The 26,696-nt window shown below is 40.8% G+C and overlaps 1 protein-coding gene across 1 annotated transcript; it reads left to right on the forward strand.

The window, feature by feature from the left end:
* The first annotated feature begins 1,327 nt into the window (after window positions 1–1,327).
* Window positions 1,328–25,921, forward strand: CTCFL (CCCTC-binding factor like). Its single transcript, XM_026665092.2, has 8 exons — window positions 1,328–1,491; window positions 4,907–5,040; window positions 10,274–10,394; window positions 11,153–11,302; window positions 14,453–14,613; window positions 19,307–19,489; window positions 21,661–21,784; window positions 24,966–25,921. Exons 1-8 carry the CDS (start codon window positions 1,392–1,394, stop codon window positions 25,100–25,102), a joined length of 1,110 nt encoding a protein of 369 aa, XP_026520877.2. The 5' UTR covers window positions 1,328–1,391; the 3' UTR covers window positions 25,103–25,921.
* Window positions 25,922–26,696: the final 775 nt, after the last annotated feature.

The following is a 26,696-nucleotide window of genomic DNA, read 5'->3' on the forward strand; positions in this document are numbered from 1 at the left end:
TCCACCGGTCTTAAAGTTGCCAAGATTGGATACCCTTGCTCTTAGAACATCATTTCCCCTAAAATCAGATTAGCTGCAAACCCATCTGGAACAGTCTAAAGACATGACTTTGTCATCTATCCAGGTCTTAAGGCCACCTGGATCTAGAATAGAAAATAGAATAGAGTAGAATTGAATTGAATTGAATTGAATTCTTTATTGGCCAAGTGTGATTGGACACACAAATGCTTGGTGCAAATGCTCTCAGTGTTCATCAGGGGTAGTCAGCCTTTTTATACCTACCGCCCACTTTTGTATCTCTGTTAATAGTAAAAATTTTCTCTGACCGCCCACCGGTTCCACAGTAATGTTGATTTATAAAGTAGGGGGCAAAACCCCTACCGCCCACCATGAAAGCTGGAACACCCACTAGTGGGCGGTTGGGACCAGGTTGACTACCACTGGTGTACATGAAAGATATATTTGTCAAGAGTCAAAAATCATAAGGTACAATATTTAATGATAATCATAGGGTACAATAAGCAATCAAATCATACTAGGAAACAGTCAATATAAATCGTAAGGATACAAGTGACAAAGTTACAGCCATACAATCACAAGTGGGAGGAGATGGGTGATAAGGAGTGATGAGAAGATTAACAGTAATAGTAGTGCAGACTTTGTAAATAGTTGGACAGTGTTGAGGGAATTATTTGTTTATCAGAGTGATGGCTGTCGGGGAAAAACTGTTCTTGTGTCTAGTTGTTCTGGTGTGCAGTACTCTATAGCATCGTTTTGAGGGAAGGAGGTGAAACAATTTATGTCTGGGATGTGAGGGGTTTGTAAATATTTTCACAGCCCTCTTTTTGACTTGTGCAGTATACAGGTCCTCAATTGAAGGCAGGTTGGTAGTAATTGTTTTTTTCTGCAGTCCTAATTATCCTCTGAAATCTGTGTCTGTCCTGTTGGGTTGCAGAACCAAACCAGACAGTTATAGAGGTGCAGATGATAGATCTACAATTTTTAGTTTGCTAACATGGATATGGAACCTGCAAACTAGCCGTACTGCTAGAAAAATTGACCACATTCTTCCACAGATTGTTTCTTTTTTTCCCCTTCATTTTTTGTTGTTTTCTATCTTATTGATTTTTGTAATTTTATTCTATTGTCTTGTGTATACATAGCTCAGAGTCATAGTGAGACAGGCAGCTATATAAATTTACCAAATACATAAATAAACGTTACCATCTGGGTGTGAAAGGCAAGAGATGAACATTAGTGTTTTAAGTTAAGGAGAGGTGGCTTTTGATGAGTTATTTAACCTAGGCAGCAACTTTCTTTCAGGAAGCATTCAGCAACACTGCAATCTCTGTCTGTTCACCACGTTCAGTCTGTCTGGCCTTAAACGCCACATGAAGAAACATTCCCACGATAAGCCACACCAGTGCCACATCTGTCTGAAAGCTTTCCGTACGCTTTCTCTGTTGCGCAACCACCTGAACACTCATACAGGTATGTCTGCCTTCCGGGTAAATTGAACCTCTCGCTAGAACATGTCTTTACAGTTTGTTCAATTATTTTTATGACCAATCTTAGAAATATCACTGTCAACTTGCAAAGCATCCCTGAACTGCTCTCGAGTTGCCATGGCCGAGGGGGATGGGAGAGCGAACTTCACTGCTGCATCAAGGAGCTGATATCTCAGTCAAAACAAGGCACATTCCAAACGATAATGCCAAGGTCATCTCCATGGGAACCCACAGTGGCCAGAGGGAGGTACTTTTACAACCCACAAAATTGCTTCGTTAGGGAATGTGACTGTTTACACATATTGGGGGGAGGGGGAAGCAGGATCAGAGCCAAAGCACAAATTAACTGAGGTCAGAGTTGGCTCTGACTGGTCCGTGCTGGCATGAAGCTCCTAATAAATAACTGGGTTTCTTTTGAAGCTTGGCTTGAAACTCATGATTTAATTAGGGCCTTTGTCAAAACCCTGACAATCCCTCTCACATAAAATAGTCATCTTTTAGTTTTCTGTTTGGGAATATTTTGCAAGGACTGTTTTTTTTTTTTAACCAATTGGTGAGTATAGAAAACAACAAATTTTGCCTGCCTTGATTAGTAACGGTAAAGGTTCCCCTCACACATACGTGCTAGTCGTTTCTGGCTTTAGGGGGCAGTACTCATCTCTGTTAGAAAGTCGAAGAGCCAGCGCTGTCCGAAGACGTCTCTGTGGTCATGTGGCCGGCATGACTAAACGCTAAAGGCGCATGGAACGCTGTTACCTCCTACCAAAGTGGTCCCTATTTTTCTATTTGCATTTTTACATGCTTTCAAACTTCTAGGTTGGCAGAAACTGGGACAAGTAATGGGAGCTCACTCCGTTACGCAGTGCTAGGGATTAGCCTTGATTAGCTGAGACTAAAATTATGGTCTCTAAAGAACTAGTTCATCCAGAAAAAATTCTCCACCAACTTTCTTAGGGTTTGCTACTTTGAGATATGCCAAGGATTCGCTTCTTCATCTTTGTGCAGAGATTGGAGCACTAGTATGTTTGCCCATTTCAGAACCAGCCCTACCATTAGGCAGAGTGAGCATGTAGTTTCATTTAAAAACTATTTATATATGTACATACCCATGTACTCTCATTCCCTTTCAGGATAAGTAGCATAATGCCAAGTGCAGAAAACAAAAAAGAGTTAAGAAGTGTTAAGCAAAAAAAAAAAAAAAAAGTAGAGGAAGGATATAAAAGGGAAGGAAATACACCTAAATCTATTTCATAGCAACACCATTGAGTATGCCTCACCATATCTTATTGCCATTGCAGGCTTGCATTTCATTCTAGTCCTTGACCTACAGAAGTTCGTTTAGTGACAGTTCAAAGTTACAACGGCACTGAAAAAAGTGACTTATGTCCATTTTTCACACCATTGCAGCATTCTCATGGTCACATGGTCAAAATTCAGGTGCCTGGCAACTGTCTCATATTTATGACAGCTGCACTGTTCCAGGGTAAAGCAAAGTCCGTTGGAAAGCCAGATTCACTTAATAGCTGTGTTATTAACTTAACAGCTGCAGTGATTCACTCAGCAGCTGTGACAAGAAAGGTCATAAAATGAGGCAAAATTCACTTAACAAACTGTAAGTCAAGGATTACACGGAGAAGCCCTTTAAATGCACCATCTGTAGCTACTGCACTGTAGAGGTAAGAAGGATTGTTCTCTGGAGAATCACTTTGTCCCTTGACTGAGTAGAGAAAGATGAAGTTTCTTTTGAAAAAGGCACTACCAGTCATGGAATAGTGCAATATTAATGCAATATCAGGGGTTTTCAATTCAGTTGTATAGAATGTGAAGGATGTATGTTTTTGTTTTATTTTTTATGTATAATGTACACTGAAGATGGCATTTAATGTCATTGGATGAGGTGCAATGACAATAAAGTAAACTAAAAAAAATGTTGGCATTTTGGCATTTGGCATTTTTAGTTAGAATCATATTTGGTAGGGAATTTAGAAGTAAAAGTTAAGTAAAATTCTCCCTAGTATAGCTGGCTGTGGAATTCTGGAGTTGCAGTCCATACATCTGAAAGATCCCAAGCTTGAGAAACACTGATATAACACATATGTCTGCTAAATTAAAATTTTACTCTACCTTGAGCTTTGAAATGTGAATTTTTGATCCATATTCATATCCATGAATCATTGCAATTCATTCAGGTTCCCAGCCAACATGACACAATTTGCATATTAAAGTGCAGGTTCACGCCCCCAAACAATCTCACCACAAGAATTCTTATCTTTGTAAACCCCAGGAGTCACTGAAAGAGTTGGGCGGCTATATAAATTTTCTTAAATAAATAAATGCTGTATACATTTACCGTTAAGTACAATAAACAAGGAAGGATTTATCACACACCTTACTATTAATCCTTGCTCAATTTACTTAGCATTCCACTCTTTGTTATATCTGCTTTACTTTCATCACTTCAGTTGTAACCAACTTGCAACTCTCAAAACATTCAGTAATTCAAGCTTATTTATGAGATAATGTGCTTTCTCTAAATCAACAGGCAGACCATAACCTTTTCTCCTCATATTCATAAATTTCTCAGTTATCTGTTGAAGAGCAAAAATCCGGTGTGCATAACCTGTCTGGCATAAAGCCATAGTGTTATTTCAGATTTTATTTACATTTATTTATTTATCAAATTTCTACACTTTTATTTATTTGCCTTTATCTATTATTTATCATATTTCTACACTGTTGTTTACCTTTGTTTATTATTTATTTACCAAATTTCTTCACAGTATTGTTCATCGTACCCTCTCATTCCCTTTGAATCAAATTCTATCAGATTCCTTTCCAGACATACTTAATAGACTACTTTGTTGTCGTTTTTCATTCAGTCTAGCTGTTTTTCCCTTTACGTTCTTTTGGTTGCCAAGCACAAATGCATCCTCACACTTCAAAACAAGTCACATTCAATAAGTAAATCACATCCAATACATTAATATTTCTCAAGTTAATGTATTCTATTTATTACAATTTTATCCTGCCTTTACTATTTTTAAAAATAACTCAAGGCAGAAAGACAAGTCTAATCTTCCTTCTTCCTTCTATTTTCCCCACTATAACAAAATCAGGACTAAGTATCTCCTGCACACCTGATGTTGCTTTACCTCATCTCTACCACCTGCTATTTTAACTTTTTTTTTTAAAGATGCTAATCCTATGCACAAAATTATCAGCATTTCTAGGTTGCTTTGAAGTGTTTGATGAGTCATTTTCCACCTTACTGGATTCCGTGCCTAGGTAGATGTAAAACTAACAGCCCGCTATCACAACAAATTCCTCAGTATTCCAGGTAGACTTGGATTTAAATGTTTCAGTTGAATACATTTTGAAATTCTGCTTCTATTTTGCAGGGACCAAGCCACACAAGTGTAATGAATGTGATATGGCCTTTGTGACAATGGGGGAACTTTCCCGCCACAAGCGATATAAACATACTCTGGAGAAACCCTTTAAATGCTCCATCTGTAACTACTGCAGCGTAGAGGTAAGACGGATTGTTCTCTGCAGAATCGTTTTGCAAAGTTCTCCCTTGACTGAGTAGAGAAAGATGAGGTTTCCTTTGAAAGAGGCCCTGCCATTCATGGTGCGTACATTTTCAGTTAGAAGCATAGTTGGTAGGGAATTTAGAAGTAAAAGGAAGCAAAATTCCTTCCTCATACATGCACATTAACAATGCACATTGCAGTTAGTAGGGGTGGGTGGGTGGGACCTGTCATGCCCCTGGTGGAGACTGACTCTGAGGGAGAGGAGGAACAGCTGACAGGGAGTGGAAGTGTGACTCCAGAGGTTGTGGAGGAGGCTGGGGAAGGGCAGAGGCCGGCTGAGCAGTCAGCCCAGGCCTATCCCCTAACCATCCTAGGGCATGCAGGAAGGAGTGGATAAGGGAGAGATGTGGTCTACTCGGGAGGAGAGGGCCTTGATCCTCTTTATGTGTTGCAAGTGTGACAACTGCATAAGAGTTTGGACTTACGTACTGGCAAACGCTGGAAACAAAGCATGTTTTATTTTGGGCTGAAGTTATCTTGGTTGGCATCCTTCCAAGAGACTGTGCCCTGTTATCTCCTTGAATTTGGTAAATACTTCTGTTCCGTTGTGGAAATTTCGTCATTGTAGTTTGTTTGGTGTTTTTTTTATTTCACCTCTATCTGCTCATTAAATTTTCTTTTGAAGACTATTTTTGAGTACGTTTTATCTCCAACTGAGTATTATTGAACAGTGGGGCCAAGTTGGAGGCATTAAAGGACGTTTATTTACGTTTTGGATTTTGTTACGTTTGTGGTACACTCCTGGTCATCACAGGACCTTTAGGCTAGCATGATACTGCAAGTGTGATTGAGATCCAACCTAGAATTAAGAAACTTTCTGACACTGAGAACAATCAGTGAAATGGCTTTTCTCCAAAGGTTGTGGGTGCTCCATCACTGGAGGTTTTAAGAAGAGGTTGGACAGCCATTTGTCTATAATCCTGTAGGCTCTCCTGCTTAAATGGGATTTGGCTAGAAGACCTTCAAGGTCCCCTCCAACCATATTTTTCTATGTTTTTAAGTTCCTTAAACAAACTTGAGTGTAAGATTTACTAAAGCACAGGTCCCCAATCCTTGGGCCAAAGCATGGTAGCAGGCTGCAGCCATTTTAAGTTGGGCCACACAAGTGCGCGGCTCAGTTTATGTGAGCGGCATGTGCGCCTGCCGCTCATGCAAATGTAACTGACTGTGCATGCTTGCCCACCACTCTCAAAGAACCATTCCTTCTTCTTCCTCCCGCCCCCCACCGCCACCGATCCCCAAGCCAGAAAAGTTGGGAATGACTGTACTGAAGCATCTCTGTCAGATGACTATCTAGTCCAGGGGTGTCAAACTAGATTTCATTGACCTTGGGGAGGGGGGGGGGTGGAGTGGGTGCGGCCAGGGTGGGCGTGGCCAGCTTGACGTCACTCATGCCAAGCGCGCCTGTGGGGGCCCAAGCATTCTGCCAGCAAAAACGGGGTCGCGAGCTACATTTTCAGCAGCAACGGCCTCCTGAAACTGTCTGCCAGCGAAAACTGAGTTCGTGAGGGCTGCCCATGGCCCTCTTAAGCTCCACTTTCGCTGGCAGAGGCACCAGGGGCCTGTCCTTCACTGTTTCCAGGGCGGCCCTGTGGGCCACATCTAAGCACCCCTTGGGCCGGATCCAGCCCTGGGCCTTGAGTTTGATACCCCTGAGCTAGTCCAATTAATTTTCCCAAGAAGGCATGCATGCATATACATAAATTGAAAAAACAAAAAAACAGCAATCACCTTCAAAGTAAAAGCAATGCAATTATAATTGTGAGCATGTCATACACTTATTTTTATTTTTCTAATTTCCGATTGACCTCACATTGGCTGGACAGGGTAAGACAAAGGGCTGGATGTGATCTGGGGGGTGTAAAACGCCCAGATCTGATCCAGCCTCTGATTGAAGACCCTAAGTTATGGAGAACTGGCCATTTGTTGTGAGACCCTTTTCCACTGGCTGACATGTTGCTTAGTTAGAAAGTTTCTCCTGATATCTAGCCTGAATATCTTCCCTTCGGGGAAATGATACTAAGATACGCCTCAAAGGCTCTTCTCAAAGTCTTTCAGTCACCTGAAATATGGAAGGTAGGACCTCAAACAGGAATTGTCTACAGCCATCTTAGTTTTCACTTAGTGTTAGATTTTATTTGCTTAAAGACTGCTGTTACATCTTCCCTTACAGGTACCCTGCGTTTAGCAACTGTTAAACATTTAATAATGAAGAAATAACTTTCCTACCAATCCTTCCATTTAAAATCTTTGCAAGTCTGTAAAGCAAAAGAAACGTGAAGTAAGATCATAAGAGCAGTTGCTGTTCACTTAGTGACCCCTTGTTTAATAACCAAGTTGTGGTTGCTAAACAGCTACTTACAATTGACTATGTTGTTGTTGTTAGTTGTGAAGTCGTGTCCGACCATTGCGACCCCATGGACAACATTCCTCCAGCCCTTCCTGTCCTCTACCATCTTCTGGAGTCCATTTAAACTCACGCCTACTGCTTCAGTGACTCCATCCATCCACCTCATTCTCTGTCATCCCCTTCTTCTTCTATTGCCCTCAAACATTCCCAGCATTAGACTCTTCTCCAGTGAGTCCTTCCTTCTCATGAGGTAGCCAAAGTATTTGAATCTTTTCTATGGATTACATATATTCAGATCTTTAACTGTTTCCTGTAGGACTTGGTTTACAGACCTTTCGCCTTTATCCCTTTCAGACTTGCTAAAAAAATTGTCCTTTTCTTAAACAGTGGTGCTAATTCTTTACAACAAATAAACCTTACATGGCGGAAAACAAGCCTCTGCAAGACACTTTCTAAAGCAAGGACAACAAAATCCCAGAAAAATACATTCTAGAAGTAGTAAGCAAATGCGGGGTTTAATCTAATGTGGAATGAAAACCAAGATGGTTGCAAGGAATCCCTGTTTGAGGTCATCCTCCATATTTCAGACGGCTGGGAGATTTGAGAAGAGCCTTTGAGGCTTGTCTTAATACCTGCATTTCATTCCTGCTTCTGGTAAACAGATTTTGTATCGTGTTCAGAAATCTGTTTGCCTTGCGGGATGAAAGAAAGACAAGAAGCTTAAACCCCTTTCAACTCTTCTTGAAAACAGTAGTTTGTTTCTAATCAGCGTTAAAATATTCTTGTGAATGTTCCATGGATGAAGTGGGAGCCCTTAGCATTGATTTATTTTTTTAGAAACTAATGAGATGTCAGTCAAGGGAGAGCAGATTGCAGAATTATTTAAACAATATTTTCTTTCTTTTTTTTTCATTTTTGGAGACAACATACAAACTTGGAGAAGCAATGTTAAATAAAAGGGGAGCAATATAAAAGGATGTGAAGATCTGTGTATATCTGTTGTCTCTCATTGCTGCATATACTCACAAAATTGCCAATGGCTCAGCTTTGCTATGCAATTTGGATAATTAGCCATAGTTTATAGGGTTTTTATGCACAGTCAAGCTGTCATGCCCCTGTTGGAGACTGACTCCGAGGGAGAGGAGGAACAGCTGTCAGGGAATGGAAGTGTGGCTCCAGAGGTTGTGGAGGAGGCTGGGGAAGGGCAAAGGCAGTCAGAGGAAGACCCAGGCCCATCCCCGTCCTAGGGCACGCAGGGAGGAGATGATAAGGGAGAGACATGAATGGCTCCTTTAACTCCCTGAATTCTGGGAGTTGAAGTCCACAAGTATTGAAAAGTTGCCATGTTTGGAGACCCTTGCTTTAGAACAGGAGTGTCACAACTCGATTTCATTGAGGGTCACATCTGGGTTGTGTTTGACCTTGGGCCGGGGGTGTGGCCAAGGTGGGCATCACTCATCGAAGCTCTGTGTCAGTGTTCCAGAAAAGCTCAGCTCCAGTCAATAACTCCGAGACAGACGTTCTCAAAGTTTCCTTTTATTAGAGTAGTAAACTGGCACATCTGGGAAATCAAACTCATTGGTTAAGAACAATCAACCAATGGAACAGCTTGCCCTCGGAAGTTGTGGGAGCATCATTACTTGAGACTTTTAAGAAGAGATTGGACTGCCATTTGTCAGAAATGGTTTAGGGTCTCCCGCCGGGGCGGGGGGGTTGGACTAGATGACCTACAAGGTCCCTTCCAACTCTGATTATCTGTTAAATTCTGAATCTGAAAGTTTCCAAAGCTGGCACTCTGTTTTCAGCCATGACGGCCTCCTGCAGCCCTCTGCTAGCAAAAATGGAGCCGGGAAAGTTTCGGTTTTGCAATTGGGTCGGTTTTGCAATTGCTGCCTCCAGAAGATGGACTAATGGAAAACAACTGTTGCACTATATATGCTTTCACAAACACCAGATTACTCAGAGGCTCAGAATGCTGCAGAACTATTGTAAAAGAGAATGATGTAGAGCAGGGGTGTCCAACCTTGGCAATTTTAAGACTGGCTGAGGAACTCTGGGAGTTGAAGTCCACAAGTCTTAAAATTGCCAAGGTTGGACACCCCTGATGTAGAGGCTAATCATAGTTGTTCAATGGGTGCAGTGACACCAAATTCAGTCTTTCTCAAGCTTGGCAAGTTTAAGATGTGTGTGTAATTCAACTCCCAGAACTCCTCAGCCAATATGGCCCTTAAACAGGGGTGTCAATTTCATTGAGGGCCGCATCAGAGTTGTGTTTGACCTCGGGGGACTGGGGTTGGCCTGGCGAGGATGGGAATGGCCAGCTTGACCAACATGGCCAGGGTGGGCATAGTCACTCGTGTTGAAAGCACCTATGGCCCAAGTGGTTTGCCAGCGAAAACAGGCTCCCAAGGTCCATTTTCAGCCATGACAGCCTCCTGCAAACTTCTGCCAGAGAAAATACCCTCTTCCGAGCTCTGTTTTTGCTGACAGAGGGCTGCAGGAAGCTGTTGTGGCCAAAAATGGAGCTTGCAAGGTCTACACGCAGCCCCACCGAGCTCCGTTTTCGCTGGCAGAGGCCCTGCAGGCCGGTCCTTCGCTGTTTCCAGGGCGGATCTAAGCGGGCCAGATCTAAGCACCCGGGGGTGTCACATCCGGTCCGCGAGCCTTCAGTTTAACACCCCTGCTTTAGAAGATGCAACGGCATGTTCTAGTGATAAGCACTTAACAGCGTTTCTAAAAAGTCAACTTTTTTTTTTAACTGAATGGTTTCAGCAGCACCCTCCATGTACTTGTAATTCAGAATCTTCTTTTGTAAATTGCAGGCCAGCAAATTGAAGCGCCACATTCGCTCACATACAGGAGAGCGTCCTTACAGTTGTACGGTGTGCTCCTATGCTAGTAGGGACACTTACAAATTGAAAAGACATATGGTAACTCACTCAGGTACGTATTAAAACTATAATGGCTGCCATTAAAGCAGAGTAATGCTAATGCCTGGTCCTGTGGGGCTATGAGATGCTGAGCCACTAAAGGAAGAAAGACAGGCACGTGAGCGAAAAAAAGCAAGGCGGAACAGTTGGAAGCAGATGGTACTCCAGAATAGCCAAGTTGGGTATTCAGTGGATTTGGAGACAAAACAAGAGAAAATTATTTGGAAACGAATCCAAGAGAGAATCAACCTGTAATTAAGGAGAGTGAGGACAATTAACCAGTGAAGCAGCTTGCCTTCGGAAGTTGTGGGTGCTCCATCACTGGAAGTTTTTGAGAAGAGACTACTAGACAGCCACTTGTCTGAAATGGTATAGGGTCTCCTGCTTGAAGAGGGGGCTGGACTAGAAGACCTCCAAGGTCCCTTCTAATTCTATTCCATTCCAATCTAATCTAAATGGAGTTCAGTGAAATGGTGGCAAGGAAGTGAGATAACCTAAAAAGATATCTAGGTGGTCAGATGGGCAAGAATTCACATCAGTGAGAAAACGTCTGTCCCATAGCTCAGGAATCCATGTTTGAAGCCTTTCTTTTCTACTGTAACAGAAGTTGAAATCCTACAGAAGCCCCACAGTGTTATGGGGGCATGGATGCAGCATCCGTTCAGGGTGAGGATGCAAAAATTAGGATCTGGAAAATATGCTATCGTTTTCAGCTATGATGTTTTGCTCTCTAGTTCACCAGGTCTTACAAGTAAATGTGTTTCCTTCTAGGTGAAAAACCCTTTGAATGTGTGATTTGCAAAGCCAGATTCACACAGGCTGGGACTTTGAAGTTCCATGTTTTGCATAAACATGGGGAAAATGTACCAAAATACCAGTGTCCACACTGTGCCACCTCCGTTGCCCGGAAAGGTGATTTAAGTAAGTTTCATAACGTTTTTCCCCCCAAAAAAATCTTTCTGTAAACGTACATAAAGAATGAAGGTCACTGTCAGTATCCAGCTTCACTTAATAAATCTATCCCCAAAGTATTGTGCTCTGGTTCATTAATTTCCAAAGCAAGCTCTTGCCTTTTTGCAGTAAATAAAACCTGATTTCTCCCTCAAAGATGTGACCAGTGAACATTGTTTCTATGTCCAATATCAATCATTTGGGCTTAGCATGCTCCTGACACTTTCACACTCATTTTTTTCCTGAGATGTTTAGGTTCTCAGTTCCTGTGTTTTAATTAGGAAGGTCACCAATACTTTGGCACTATGGTCTTTTTTTTTTTTTAATTTTCATTGATTATTTTTTTTTAGATTGGCCTGAATTCTTCTCATTATGTTTTCCAGCCCTTCTTAGCCCATTGCAAGTGTTCCCTAGCATACTTGCACATGGATATAAGCAGGGGTGGGATTCAAGAATCCCAACAACCGGTTCGCTGCCCGGTTGCTGGGTGGGCGTGGCCTACCGGAACTTTCTGTTTCCAGCTTCCGGTGGGCCTCCAGAGCTCGGGGGAAGGCCGTTTTCATCCTCCCAAGGGTCCGGAGGCTTCCCCCGAGCCTCTGGGAGGGCAAAAACGGCCTCTCCCAGGCTCTGGAGGCCCCATCCAGAAGCCGGAAACAGGCCCATTTCCGGACTTCCGGAAGGCCCATTTTCCCCCTCCCAGAGCCTCTGCACGGACCCTTCACTTACCTCCATCTAAAATGGGCCGTGTTGAGATTCCTGGGAGGAGGTGGGCAGGGACAGCCGGTCGGTTGAAATACCGGTTTGGCGAACCAGATATAACTTTAATATCCGGTTCGCCCGAACTGGTAGAATCCCACCCCTGGATATAAGTACAATGCAAAAAGATGACATTGTATCGGTGATGTGTCATTTGATTTAAGTTGTGAGCCTGAGTATTAATATACATTTTAAAACTGAACGGGGAAAAAGCAGGCGAGACCATCAAAAGAAGCCATCTATTAATTTTACAAATTCTTCAGATCAAACTGCAAGGCAGAGAAGATATATCTCTGAGAGAGGAAAAAAAGCATTAGGAAAATCTACGGTTTAACTAGGTTTTTAATGAAATAGGAGAAGGCAGCGTGGCTTTGAAAACTATTAGAGAGCAAAACACTCAGCACATCAATGCCATCTTCGATGGGTTTATTTCCAGGGTTTGAGGTGAACAAAGTTCATTTCAGCTATTTCTTCATTTTGTAATCAACCCCATTGATGTATGCGACGCAATTAAAAACCGGCACTTGAGAACTCTTTATCCCGGAGATGGTGAGAAGAAAATGACAGGACATTTGCTTAGTTGACTTTTATGAATCCAGAAGTGGCTTCAAGAAGAAGTCTCTTTGTGTGTGAATGATGAGCACTCAATAGGGCAAGGACATCCACAGCAGAGGCAAATATATATATATATATATATAATCAAGACGGCAATGTACAGTCAAAAACTTGCCCCCTTTTTATATGTGTCAACAGATATGTAAAAACAGGCATAGCTTCAGTCTCGTCTTTTCAGCCACCGTTGTGACATTTTCTTCCATTCTTTGTGCATGCCCTATATAGGCCCAGATTTTTAGAACACAAATTGATTGATTGTTAGGTGAACAAACCAAAATATGGCATCTTAAAAGGGAGAGTCTGCTGAGGAATAAAAAAAGTTAATGGCAAGAAAGGGGGGGGTTAATACAGCCTTTCCAATTTAATGCTGTCCAGTGTTTTGAGATTATAGTTTACCAAATTTCCAGCCACCTTGACCAAAGGCATTATAATCCCAGCCAGGGGATCATACTGAGTACCAGGGAGATTAACTAAATGTGTAATTGTTAGGGTTTTCTCTATTTCTTTCAATGGTATGTATGTGAGTTCTTTGGAAGATGCTTTTGCAAAGATCATTTTCCCCCCCAGTTCTTCCTGAGACTGAATTCAGGGCTGAATTTTGTAAGAAAGCGAAATAGCACCACCTTTTGGCTACTTGGGAGGAAGTGAATATGCTCCATTGCATTTGCTTTTTGTATATTTAAAAGGGGCCAGGAATTATTGCTCTTCTTAATCAGAAACCTCCCTCCCTTCCTTCCTTCTTTCCTTCCTCCCTCCATTCCTTTCTTCTTTCCTCCCTTCTTTTTTATCTTCCTCCCTCCCTCCTTCCTTTCTTTCCTTCTCTCTTTCTTCTTTCTTTTCTTCTTTCTTCCCTTTCTCCCTTTTTATTTCGTCCCTCCCTTCCTTCCTTCCTTCCTTCCTTCCTTCCTTCCTTCCTTCCTTCCTTCCTTCCTTCCTTCCTTCCTTCCTCTTTCTTTCTTTCTTTCTTTCTTTCTTTCTTTCTTTCTTTCTTTCTTTCTTTCTTTCTTTCTTTCTTTCTTTCTTTCCTTCCTTCCCTTCCTTCCTTCCTTCCTTCCTTCCTTCCTTCCTTCCTTCCTTCTTTCTTTCTCCCTCCCTCCCTCCCTCCCTCCCTCCCCTTCTTTTTGTGAAGTCTCTAAATCTGAATCCTAATCAAAGTTCAGTTGGTGCATCTCCCCTGAAGTCATTCAGTCAGTCTCATATTACCCTTTTAACTAAATTTATTTGCAATTCACAAGCTCCTTAGGTGCAATTCAGGTTGTATCATTGCTTAAATATTATACTGTTTTACTTTTTCATGGAGGCTTGGGCATGTTCAATTTTTTCTGGATTTCCTCATTCTAATGGTCACTAAACGAATGGTTGTGAATAATTAAGGACTTAACAGAGCATAGTGCTTAAGAGAGTCAGCATATTTCCCCCAACAATCTGAGTCCTCATTTTACCAATCTCGGAAGGATGGAAGACTGAGTCAACTTTGAGCCGATCAGGATTGAACTTCTGGCAGTGGGCAGAGTCAGCCTGCAATACTGCATTCTAACTATTGTGCTGCAAGGACTTTTCTTTTTCTATGGATGTACTAGTCATTGCATGGGATTTATGTGAGCTTAAAATTTGTTTTAATGTCTTTTTTTTTTCTCTGTTCAATACACCTGCTTGGGACTCATCAACTGTGACTTATTAAGGCAAATCCATATGAAGGCTCAAAGTATTTGAGGGGGAAATGTAAAAAACATACCACTCCTGTTACAGATATCCACCTGCGAAACCTGCATTCTTACATTGAGATACCGGTCAAGTGCAATTATTGCGATAGTGCCTTCCATGAGCGTTACGCTCTGCAACAACACAAGAAGATACACAGAAATGAAAAGAAATTCAAGTGCGATCAATGCAGCTACACATGCAAACAGGTATTTATGAGATGGCCCAGTTCTGGTTGCTGTTTGTCAAATTTATAAACTTCCTTTCTTGACAGAGCTCAGCGTTCCTTCCTCCAATTTTTTCTGACAACAACAACGCTGTGAGGTAGGCTGAGTCAACCTTGAGCTGGTCAGAATCGAACTGCTGGTAGTTGGCAGAATTAGCCTGCAATACTGCATTCTAACCACTGCGGTACCATGGCTCTTTGATTCTATTCAAGCATTTGTTGATCTTTGGATTGAGTCTGATTTAAATATTTGAAGTCGATTTGCTTACCTGTGTGCATTTCTTGCTATGTTTAAGCTTCATTTTGTTCCAAATGTATTCCTGAACTTTAGCTACAGCGTGAATTGAATAAGGTGCTGCACCATTTATTTTTGCAATGGAAGTAGGAATCTCTTACAAATGCTGCTTCCATTCTGATTAATGTCAATGGGCATTTCAGTGGGGAGAAGAAAATAAGACTAGGGTTTGACTGCCACAAATCTCCCTCTCTTGTACCCTTTAAGAATATCTGCAGTACAGATAACTCCTCACTTATCAGTTGCCTTGTTTGGCGACCATTCAAAGTTAACAAAGGTGTAAACCTTCTCCCAACAGTTTTGCCATTAAGCCTCACATTTACAGCCATTGCAGGGTCCTGTAGTCACATGATCATCATCTGAGTGGTTTGCAACTAGCTTCTAACACGCAGAGTTATAGAGAAGGGAAAGTGAGGTTGTAAGCCAATTGCGATCATGTAATTTTCTACTTAGTGTTTGCAGAGCTTAGCAATAGAAGTGCCAATCCCAATTTTGGTCACTAAGAGGGGACTACTGGTGTGTATTTGTGTCTGTGTCTATTACATGCACATATTTAGTTTAGTTTAGCTTAGTTTACTTTACTTTATTGTCATTGCACCTCACACAACGAAATTAAATGCCATCTTCAGTGTACATTATACGTAAATGTTAAAAATACACATCCTTCACATTCTATACAATTGAATTGAAAACCTCTGATATTGCATAAATATTGCACTATATTATATATACATATATATACATGTATGGTATTCAGCTTTGTTTGGGTATTTTCCCACGTCATTATAGTTGTGCTTTTAAAGTTGTAGCAACGTTTCGGCAGAATCTCATCTGCCATCATCAGGCTTCTGTATTGTGTTCATCTGTGAGTCAGACTTTCACAGCTGTTTCAGTTTTAATTTTGGTGCTAGCCTACGCTGTTCCAGAATGGTTTTTTCTTCATCCTGATTGGTTGGGAGTCTTGGTCTGTGTTTATTGGTCTTGGAGTTTGCTGTGTTCTGCTTGATTGGTGTTTCTAATATCTTCTGTCTGTTTTGTGGCTTTTTTTTTTTTGTCTTGGTTGGCTGGCAACATTGTGTTCCTGTATTGGAGGCTTTTAGTGCGGCTTGGCTCTGAGTAAATGGACGGCTGTCATTTATTAGGAAGCTAGGTTTCATCTGGGTGCCTGGTTGGGGTGTGTTTGAGCTGGAGGTATCAGGGGGGATCTGTTTGTGCCCAGGTGTTTGCCTGGATTGTGGTGTGGAGATTTTTTTGTTTGTGAGTGCAGGCTTCCAAATAATTGACAGTCTGGTGGAATCATCTCTTCTATTCATGCTTTCATGTCTTTTTTTCAATCTCTATGACTTCTCTGATAATTCTGTGGGTGGGGTTTTCTATAGTGGCTAGGGTTTTGGTGCCATTGAAGTCGATGCTATGACCTGTTGCTTTCATGTGTTGGACTAGTGAGGAAGTGTGTTCCAGCTTTTTTAACTGCATTTTTGTGTTCATCCAGGCGGGTACTTATTCTTCTATTGGTCTGTCCAATGTATGTGGCAGGGCATGATGCACAGGGCACTTCATATATGCCTTGGTTTTCCAGGTCAATTTTATCTTTGGGGTTTCTTAGGATGGCTGCTATTTTTCTGTCTGTTTTGAAGGCAGTCTTGATGTGATGCCTGTTTAGTATCTTACTGATTTTGTCTGTAGTACCTCTTATGTAGGGCAGGACAGCTGTTCCATAGGTCTGTTCATCTTCTAGGTCTCCGTTATGTCTCAGTGTGTTTTTGTGGATCAAGCTGGTGATTTTGCTTTTGTGGAAGCCGTTAGCTGTCAGTACTTGGGCGTTGAGGTAGCGGTTGGTGTGTGTTTTCTTCTGGTATATGGTGTGTCCCAGTGTGCCATCTGTATGTATGTGTGTGTGTGTGTGTGTGTGTATCTATATATATATCTATCTATCTATCTATCTATCTATCTATCTATCTATCTATCTATCTATCTATATGGTATTCAGCTTTGTTCGGGTATTTTCCCACGTCATTATAGTTGTGCTTTTAAAGTTGTAGCAACGTTTCGGCAGAATCTCATCTGCCATCATCAGGCTTCTGTATAGTGTTTGTCTGTGAGTCAGACTTTTACAGTTCTTTCAGTTTTAAATTTGGGGCTAGCCTACTGCTGTGCCAGAATGGTTTTTTCTTCATCCTGATTGGTTGGGAGTCTTGGTCTGTGTTTATTGGTCTTGGAGTTTGCTGTGTTCTACTTGATTGGTGTTTCTAATATCTTCTGTCTGTTTTGTGGTTTTTTTTGTCTTGGTTGGCTGGCAACATTGTGTTCCTGTATTGGAGGCTTTTACTGCAGCTTGGCTCCGAGTAAGTGGACGGCTATCATTTGTTAGGAAGCTAGGTTTCATCTGGGTGCCTGGTTGGGGTGTGTTTGAGCTGGAGGTATCAGGGGGGATCTGTTTGTGCCCAGGTGTTTGCCTGGCTTGTGGTGTGGAGATTTTTTTGTTGGTGAGTGCATGCTTCCAAATAATTGACAGTCTGGTGGAATCATCTCTTCTATTCATGCTTTCAGGTCTTTTTTCAAGAAGCCATAGAGATTGTTTGGAAGAGATTGTCAATTATTTGGAAGCCTGCACTCACAAACAAAAAAATCTCCACACCACAAGCCAGGAAAACACCTGGGCACAAACAGATCCTCCCTGATACCCCCAGCTGAAACACACCCCAACCGGGCAGCCAGATGAAACCTAGCTTCCTAACAAATGATAGCCATCCATTTACTCGGAGCCAAGCCGCACTAAAAGCCTCCAATACAGGAACACAATGTTGCCAGCCAACCAAGACAAAAAAAGCCACAAAACAGACAGAAGATATTAGAAACACCAATCAAGTAGAACACAGCAAACTCCAAGACCAATAAACACAGACCAAGACTCCCAACCAATCAGGATGAAGAAAAACCATTCTGGCACAGCAATAGGCTAGCCCCAAATTCAAAACTGAAAGAACTGTAAAAGTCTGACTCACAGACAAACACAATACAGAAGCCTGATGATGGCAGATGAGATTCTGCTGAAACGTTGCTACAACTTTAAAAGCACAACTACAATGACGTGGGAAAATACCCGACAAGCTGAATACCATAGCGACCACCAATATATCATATATACATATATACATATATACATATATACATATATACATATATAATACATACATATATATATATATATATATATATATATATATATATATATATATATATATATATATATATATATACACATACACATATACATATACACACACACATACATACACACACACATACATACACATAAGCACACACGCAAACACAACTATGCATTTTAATATATGCATTAATATATGCATTGCATTTCATTCTTAGAATAGGGTTATTAAGCTGCTAAAAGATAACAGTAGGACCTTTTATATCACTTTGAAATAACTAGGCCAGCTGTCCCAAAGGTGCTTTTCAAAAGGCAACTGGGCTTTGTTTTTTTTTTCCTTGAAGACATTTTGCTTCTCATCCAAGAAGCTTCTTAGTTCTGAAATACACTTCAGCACTGAAGAAGCTTCTTAGATGAGAAGTGAAACAACTTCAAAGAAAAAATAAAAACAAAAGTCCAGTTGCCTTTTGAAAAGCACCTTTGGGACAACCATTTTTTTATTTTATTTTATTTGTCAAGCAAGTATTAGATAACAGGTATAAGTATAAGCACGGTTATGAATACATGAAATGGATACAAATAAAAAAGAAACAATAGGACAGGGACGGTAGGCACGTTGGTGTGCTTATGCATGCCCCCCTACATACCTCTTAGGAAAGGGGTGAGGTCAATAGTAGACAGTCTAAGGTTAAAGGTTTTTGGGGTTTGGGGAAGAAACCACAGAGTCAGGCAGAGTATTCCAGACATTGACCACTCTGTTACTGAAGTCGTATTTCCTGCAATCTAATTTGGTGCGGTTAACCTTGAGTTTGTATCTATTGTGTGCTCTTGTATTGTTGTGGTTGAAGCTGAAGTATTCATTGACAGGAAGGACATTGCAGTAGATAATTTTATATACCATACTTAGATCGGACCGAAGGCGGCGTAGTTCTAGGTTGTCTAGGTCTAAAATTTCAAGTCTGGTGGCATAAGGTATTCTGCTACGAGTAGAGGAGTGGAGAACTCTTCATTATCTGTTACCTGGATGACTGAGAATCTCCATAGATAACTGGGCCGGCAGCTTTGAAAAAACCAGTGGAGAGGCCTTGGAAATGGTTGTAAACAGTAGGGATCGATCATGTCACTGTTTAGCATCTGAGGGATAATTCTGCATCTGTGCAGCTTGTTAGCAAAACTCATGGCTTTGTTTTGATGACGTCTTCTTTCTCCCAGGAACGCTGCATGATTGTGCACAAGCGGACACACACCGGTGAGAAGCCCTTTGTTTGCCTCTCCTGCAACGAGGGCTTCCAGCAGAAACAGCTCTTAACCAGTCACTTCAAGAGACACCACGACTCCACCTTTGAGCCAAAGGTCTATGCATGTCCCAAATGCAGCAAGGGCTATTCACGTTGGGTAAGGTGACTTGCTGGCCTTTTTGAAGAGGTCTACAACCATATGTACAACAGCTGGAGAACAATATTTGCACTGAGCGAATTCCGCGCAAATACAGATTTTTATAGTCCCAGATTTAAGCTGCCATCTACATGTGTTCAATTCTGATTCCCATGCTGGTTAATGATCACTGGATATTTTTTTTCAAAACTTTTGCTTCTTGATAAATTCTTTGCGATTATGATAGACTGAACCCAAATATAATTTCAGAAACCCTGTACAGGTAGTCCTCGACTTACAACAGTTCATTTAGTGACCATTCAAAGTCACAACATTGCTGAAAAAAGATGGCTTACGATCGTTTTTCACACTTACGAACATGGCAGCATCCCCAGGGTCACATGACCAGAATTCAGATGTTTGGCAACTGACTCGTATTTATCACAGTTGCAGTGTCTCGGGGTAATGTGACCCCTTTTGCGACATTCTGACAAGCGAAGTCAATAGATAAACCGGGTTCACTTAATAAACATGTTACTAATTTACCAACTGCAGTGATTCACTTAACAACTGTAGCAAGAAAAGTTGTAAAATGGGGCAAAACTCAGTTAACAAACTAAGTTCACTTAGCAAACTAAGTTGTTCACTTAGCAACAGAAATTTCGGTCTCAATTGTGGTCGATTGAGGACTACCTGTATTATGTAGGAATTCTGAGACATGAAACTAATTTTTAATGACTATAACGTCAAGAGCACGTGAGCCTCTCTATAAAGCCTTAGTAAAACCACACCTAGAATACTGCTGTCAAGATTCCAGCGATCGCCCTAATTAAAACATGAGCCTTGAGCCAAACTTCAAAAAGAACTTCAAAGAATTCATTAGGAGCGACATACTGGCATGACTTGTATGAAGTCGATTCTGGCATAGGCTAATTACAGTCACCTGTGACCCTGCTTCCCCCCTCCCCTCTGGGTGTGTCATAAATCAGTTTCTCCAATTAAGCACCTACACGGGCTAGGTGTCATCCATCACGTTCTCCAATTAAAGTTCTTCCTGGGCAAAAGCTTCAGTAGCTTAGTTACAATCTTTTTAAAGATAAGGTTGGAATGTGCTTCTTTTTTTTTTCTTTTTTTTAAATAAATTTATTTATTCAAAGTTTCAAAAATTTAAAAAAGAGAAACAAGTCCTCACATTTTACAGAGATATCATAGCAGTGTACATGTCCTTTAATAACAATTAAGTTCATTTACCATAGGTATATCTGTAGATAATTTACTAGTTCCTTACTTACTATACTACTGTTAAAGTACAATACTTATTTATTTACATTACTTTACATATATACACATAAGTCCTATATCATATTCTTCTTTGAAATTTCTTTAGTCATTTTCACAAAACATCTTTACTCCCTTTTTTTAATCATTTGTACCATATGTTCCATATCATAAAATATTCTTCTTCCCTTGTTTTTTAATAACATAGTTAGTCTGATCATTTCTGTGCATTGATGTATCTTATTAATTACTGCTAGATCTGTGGGTGTCGTGGTCACTTTCCAGTTTTTAGCAAGAGAAATTCTTGCAGAAGTTATAATATGTAGTACTAGATATTGGTGTTTCTTATCCCATGTTGGTTCTAGCATATCTAGCAAAAAGATCTCTAGCTTAAACTTGATCTTTTGTTTTGTTAACTCCTCTAACCATGCTTGAATTTTGAGCCAGTACTTTCATACTTGGGACACGTCCACCACATATGAAAATACGTTCCCTTTTTCTCTTTGTGGAATGTGCTTCTAAGTTCATTTGCTGTATGCTTTTCTAATCTCTTCCCTCCCCCCCTTTCTTATGGCAACTTGGAAACAAATGTAGGAATGTTTTGCAAGTTGACGACTGCATCTAGTTTTGGTCACCACACTATAAGGCACTACATTGGCGATAACTTCGAAATTAGGTCATGAGTACCTTTTTGTGGGTCTGTCTTAATTTCCAATGCTAAACAGCTGGTCATAAGTGCCTATGTATCAACCCTATCCTGCTCCCTGAAATTCTGATTCCATTCTGCTTTGCTGACATGGTTATGCTGGCTAAGGAAGGGCACTTAAAGATTTCTCCCTTTCCTAAAACTCTGTGCATTCATACTTTTAACTGGTTGAATAAATTCTCTTTCTTTTTTTTTTCTTTCTGCATAGAATAACATGCTCAAGCACACTGAAAAGTGCAGAGAGACAAGAGCTGCTGAAAGCTCTCCATCCTGCAAAGCAAGCAAGAGGAAGAAAAGAGAAGAGAGTAGTCATCCTGTAGCCAAAGAAAAAGGTAACAAATGAGATGATCACAATGAAACACAGCAAAAAAGAAGGGCTCTTTTTTTTTTAGCAAGGAAGGGGTGTTTTTTTTTCCCTGACCAGGTTTAGAATCTGCACATTAAAAAAAAAAAAAGGCACTGATTAGCTTACCTTTTTCTAATAAGTAAATTCCAGCACAGATATAATCACATTTTGAAAATTGCAATAATGGATAAGCCATCAATACATCTGTATGTTAAAATAAATGTGAAGAAGAAGAAGAAAAGACACTCTAGCTTTTAACTAAAATAATGTTCCCGTATGCTGAGACCGTCACTTGTCCCTGCCCTGAGAAACCTCATCCCTGGTGGATACAGGTTTCACCAATCCTAGGGCAGCCATCACCAAGTCTGGTGTCCTCCAGAGCCACAGGCTTGAATTCTCAACATTGGCCATGCTACATGGAGAATTACAAAAATTAAAGTCTCTCTTCCGTTGGAAATTAAAGTCCCCACATTTGCAGATGGACCTTTTGACCTCTTCCTGTATGCATTTGGGTTTCCCATGTTGATCAGCTGTCCATTTTAAAGAATTACTTTCCTTTTAATACAAACAGTTTCCACTTTGGTCTGGTTTTTTTTTAAATTCGATTTTTATCCTGCCTTTATTACTTTATAAATAACTCAAAGTGGTGGATATACTTAATACTCCTTCCTCCTCCTATTTTCTCTACAACAACAACCCTACAAGGTGGGTTGGACTGGAAGAGAGTGATTAGCCCAAAGTCACCCAACTAGTTTTCATGCCTAAGGGGGGGACTAAAAATCACAATTTCTTGGTCTCTATTACTGACTTTCTTACTGTTACTGGATACACAATCAGCCAGATGTTTGGACTGGATTTGTCATTTTTATCCATATTTTGAGTCCTTCCCAGGAAAAAACCCGCTTTTTCCCAGGAGGCAAGTGGCCTTTCTTGGTTTTCTTTGAAGACGTTTTGCTTCTCATCCAAGAAGCTTCTTCAGCTCTGACAGGATGGTGAGGAATGGAAGGATTTATACTCCTTGCAGACAGCTGGTCATTTGCATTCCTTTTAGCGAGTCGTTGAGACCACATCATCTATCTCCTGTGTACAGCACAGTCCTTTCAACAGTTCCAAGAAGGCTCCACACCCATTTGCACCACTCAGGTGACCCTGATGACACAGATAAACCTCCATGTGGCCTCAATGATTCTCTAAAAGAATGCAGATGACCAGCTGTCTGCAAAGAGTATAAATCCTTCCATTCTGCACCATCCAATCAGAGCTGAAAAAGCTTCTTGGATGCGAAGCGAAACATCTTCAAAGAAAAACAAAAAAAGTCCACTTGCCTCTTGAAAAAGTATCTTTGGGATAACCAAGGCCTGGATGACTGAGAACCTCCATAGACAGTTGCTTGACAGTGTTACAGATGTTGCCACAGGATGTAAGCTGTTCCAAGGAAAGTCACCTTTTTCAATTGACTGATGGTGATTTTGTCAATGCCAATGATGCTCAAGTGGTGCTCCAGATGTTTTGGGATTTGCCACAGTTGTTCTTCTATTCTCAGGTCTTTGAATTTTGTGTTCTTCTCCAGTTTTTTTTTCTCTCTTCTGCGTCTCTGGGTACTGCAATATCTATTATCCAGACTTAGTCTTTCTTATCAACAATTGTTGTTGTTATGTATGATGGACATATTTCTAAACTTTTCTTCCGGCCAAATTACCATGCTTTAGCCCATATTAGTTTTGCTTGTGCACACAATAAGCTGCGACCCATTAGAAACACCCTTTTTAATCTTCCTTTCAGACATTACAGAGACAGGTGAACTTGCCTTCTCTGCTTCCCCATAATATTCAGAAATATTCATTGCCACCCTCCCCAATGACAGTTTTATGGGTATAATTAGGGCCAAGGTTGGTAAGGAAAATATAATCATTAATCAGTTTGAAGCATGCAGAGTATTTTCAGTTTCAGAAGTCATGTGTGAAAGTATGCTGTCTGCCTACATAATGAGCGCAGAGACCCTTATCATCATGTTGATATTTTTAATTGTTTTTTTTCCCCATGCATTCTGGGCTCCCGGCCACATCCTTTCATCTATAGCTGTCCCCAAAAAACATACAGGAAGTCTTTGACTTACTACCACGGATACATAATTGTGCTTGGAAATTATAACATGCATTGTGACAGTTGTAAAGTGGGACATCATGTGACTGACACCCCCCCCCCTTTTTTTTTTGGCAACAGTTGTAGAGGAAACACCATGGTTATTAAGTGAATCCATTCTTGGCTGTGGGCCAGATTTTGCTGGAAAGTGGAAGTAAAATGCAAAAACATCATAAATCGCAGTGACATGGCTACTTCAAACAGCCATAAATGTGGGCCTGTTGCTGAGCGCTCCCAGTATGTGATTGTGAATAAGGGGCACAACTGCCAGGTCCTGGTTGTAAGTAGCTTTTGGGATCCATTTTAACTTCAAATTTGAAAGGAACTGGTCACAATTCAAGGAATACTTGTAGTTGGAGAATTTGGGGGGGTCCTGAATAACATAGGACATAGAAAGGGGTTTGTTTTGAGCAGCGTGATGGCCTAATGATGAAGACAGTCGTCTCCCAGTTGGAAGGTTGAGAATTCAATTCTAAGCAGCAACAAATATTTAAATGCTCAGCTCCATCCAGTCGCCTGAATTTGAGGGATTATAGGATCGTAAAATAAGAGTTTATAGAAAGGGGTTTGTCTATGGAGATTCATCCAGGTCGTGGTTGTCCCAAAGGTGCTTTTTCAAGAGGCAACTGGACTTTCTGATTTTTCATTTCTTCATTTCAAGCTCTATTACGGTTACTGGATGCACAATCAGCCAGATGTTTGGACTGGATTTGGCATTTGTATCCATATTTTGAGTCCTTCCCAGGAAAAAAACCTCTTTTTCCCAGGAGGCAAGTGGCCTTTCTTGTTTTTCTTTGAAGACGTTTCGCTTCCCATCCAAGAGGCACCTTCAGTTCCAACTGGACAATGGGGAATGGAAGGATTTATACTCCTTGCACATAGCTGGTCATTTGCATTCTTTCAAAGAGTTGTTGAGGCCGCTTGGAGATTTATCTGTGTCATCAGGGTCACCTAAGTAGTACAAAGGAGTGTGGAACCTTCTTAGCAAATGTCCATATTCACCTTGACTATTTTTTCTCTTCAAGAAGCTGTTTGTGTGGACGCTCCATTCTGTACCCCGTACAGTGTTTCTCACGAAGCACAGGAGAGGAAAGAAACTGCTCTGAATGGCAGTAAAGCAGGAATTTCTTGTGAGATGATCTTCAATTTGATGGACAAGTAGCGTTGCTGTTCCTTCTTCTTTCTGCTTGCAAAGCAGTGACTTCAATTCTAGAAGAGCATAAAAACGCAGATAGAAACCTGTGATGTTTTCTGATATGATTATTCAAGGGCTAAATTTTGCTTGCCGTTTTGTCTTTTGGTCTTGTTTTGACAGTGCTGTATACAGAGGGGAATCTTTACATAGTTAAATATGTGAAATTCTTTCCATTGTTTCCAGCTGTAGAGTTTTAGTTAACCAGAGTTGGAGTTAAGATCTGATACCAGTTTATTCTTCCATGGCGATGTTCCCCCGTTGCTTTTTATGGCGAATTCATCTCCAGGTCAGGTTTAGATGTTATTGTAGAGTCAGGGGTCTTGCACATTTTTGCTCCCAGTGGCAACCCCAAGCTCCTGCAACTTGTATCGCAATACAAGATCCCGTTGAACTGAAGGGAGAGCTTGATTTTTATCAATGTGTGACCATGATCAAATCAAACCAAACTTAGATGCAAATACATGGACATGGGACATCATAAGAACTGAATCTGAACCTACCTTGTCCTCATTTTTGTGGAGCCATTTTTCTAATTAAGTACTCCCAACAATTAAATATTAAAGCTGAAGTCTTGTATAAAAACATTCTTGCTTACTTCTTTTTAAATGTGAGTATCTCACAGAGATCAGATCAAATGAGGTTAGTTTATGCTATTGATTTGTTTAGGATAATGGTGCAATAGCCTTTCATTTAAATATTTTATTTAAATATTTACTTATTTGACATGAAAAGTATTGTTAAAGCTGATGCTACGTCTGTGTTTTATGAGAACATTAGAGCTGTTTGGAGGGGAAAATTGTTGGGCCGTTGTTACGCAGGCATAGAAATGCGAAGTATTATCAGTTCTTGTTTAATAAAAGTTTCTGTGCCCAGTTTGGTTTAATTTAGCCGTTTTCTAAAATCCTTGGATGTCTGAGTAAAGCCAGAACTACTATGTGAACATTCAGCCCATGTATAAAATCTGCAAAGACGTGTGTTACAGGCAGTCCTTGACATATAGCAATTCATCTACTGACCATTCAAAGTTACAACAGCACTGGAAAAAAGTGGCTTATGACCACTTTTCACCCTTACCACCACGATAGCATCCCCAGAGTCATGTGATCAAAATTCAGACTCTTGGCCACCGTTTCATACTTACAACCGTCGGCAGTATCACCGGTTGATGTTATCCCCTTTTGTGACCTCCCAACAAGCAAAGTCAATGGGGAAGCTGGATCCCCTTAACGACTGTGTTATTAACTTAACAGCTGCAGCGATTCACTAAACATCTGTGGCAAGAAAGGTGGTAAAATGGGGGCAAAACCAACTTAAAAACAATTTCTACTTAGCAACAGAAATGTTGGACTTTATTGTGGTCATAAGTTGAGGACTACCGTACCTATATTGCAAACATAGACCTCCATAGGCATCAGATTGACAAAATATATGACATCAGGATACAAGCTTGCCTTTGTAATTGCATCACAATTTCCGGGGGTGGGATTCAACTGGTGTAACAATTGGTTTGGTGAGTGTGCACGCAGCATTTACAACTCACCTTTTGCTGCAAGCCCTGCAT

This window comes from Notechis scutatus, chromosome 3 (assembly GCF_049901735.1).
Source record: "Notechis scutatus isolate UNSWTSFEM ecotype Mainland chromosome 3, rNotScu1.2, whole genome shotgun sequence".
Taxonomy (NCBI): Eukaryota; Metazoa; Chordata; class Lepidosauria; order Squamata; family Elapidae; genus Notechis; species Notechis scutatus.

What these genes read in the sequence shown, in the direction of transcription:
- CTCFL (XM_026665092.2), top strand. Translation starts at nt 1,392, where the DNA reads ATGAAGAAACATTCCCACGATAAGCCACACCAGTGCCACATCTGTCTG. An exon ending in CCACCTGAACACTCATACAG is followed by an intron (nt 1,492 to 4,906) that starts GTATGTCTGCCT and finishes TCTATTTTGCAG; the next exon opens with GGACCAAGCCACACAAGTGT. An exon ending in GCAAGGGCTATTCACGTTGG is followed by an intron (nt 19,490 to 21,660) that starts GTAAGGTGACTT and finishes CTTTCTGCATAG; the next exon opens with AATAACATGCTCAAGCACAC.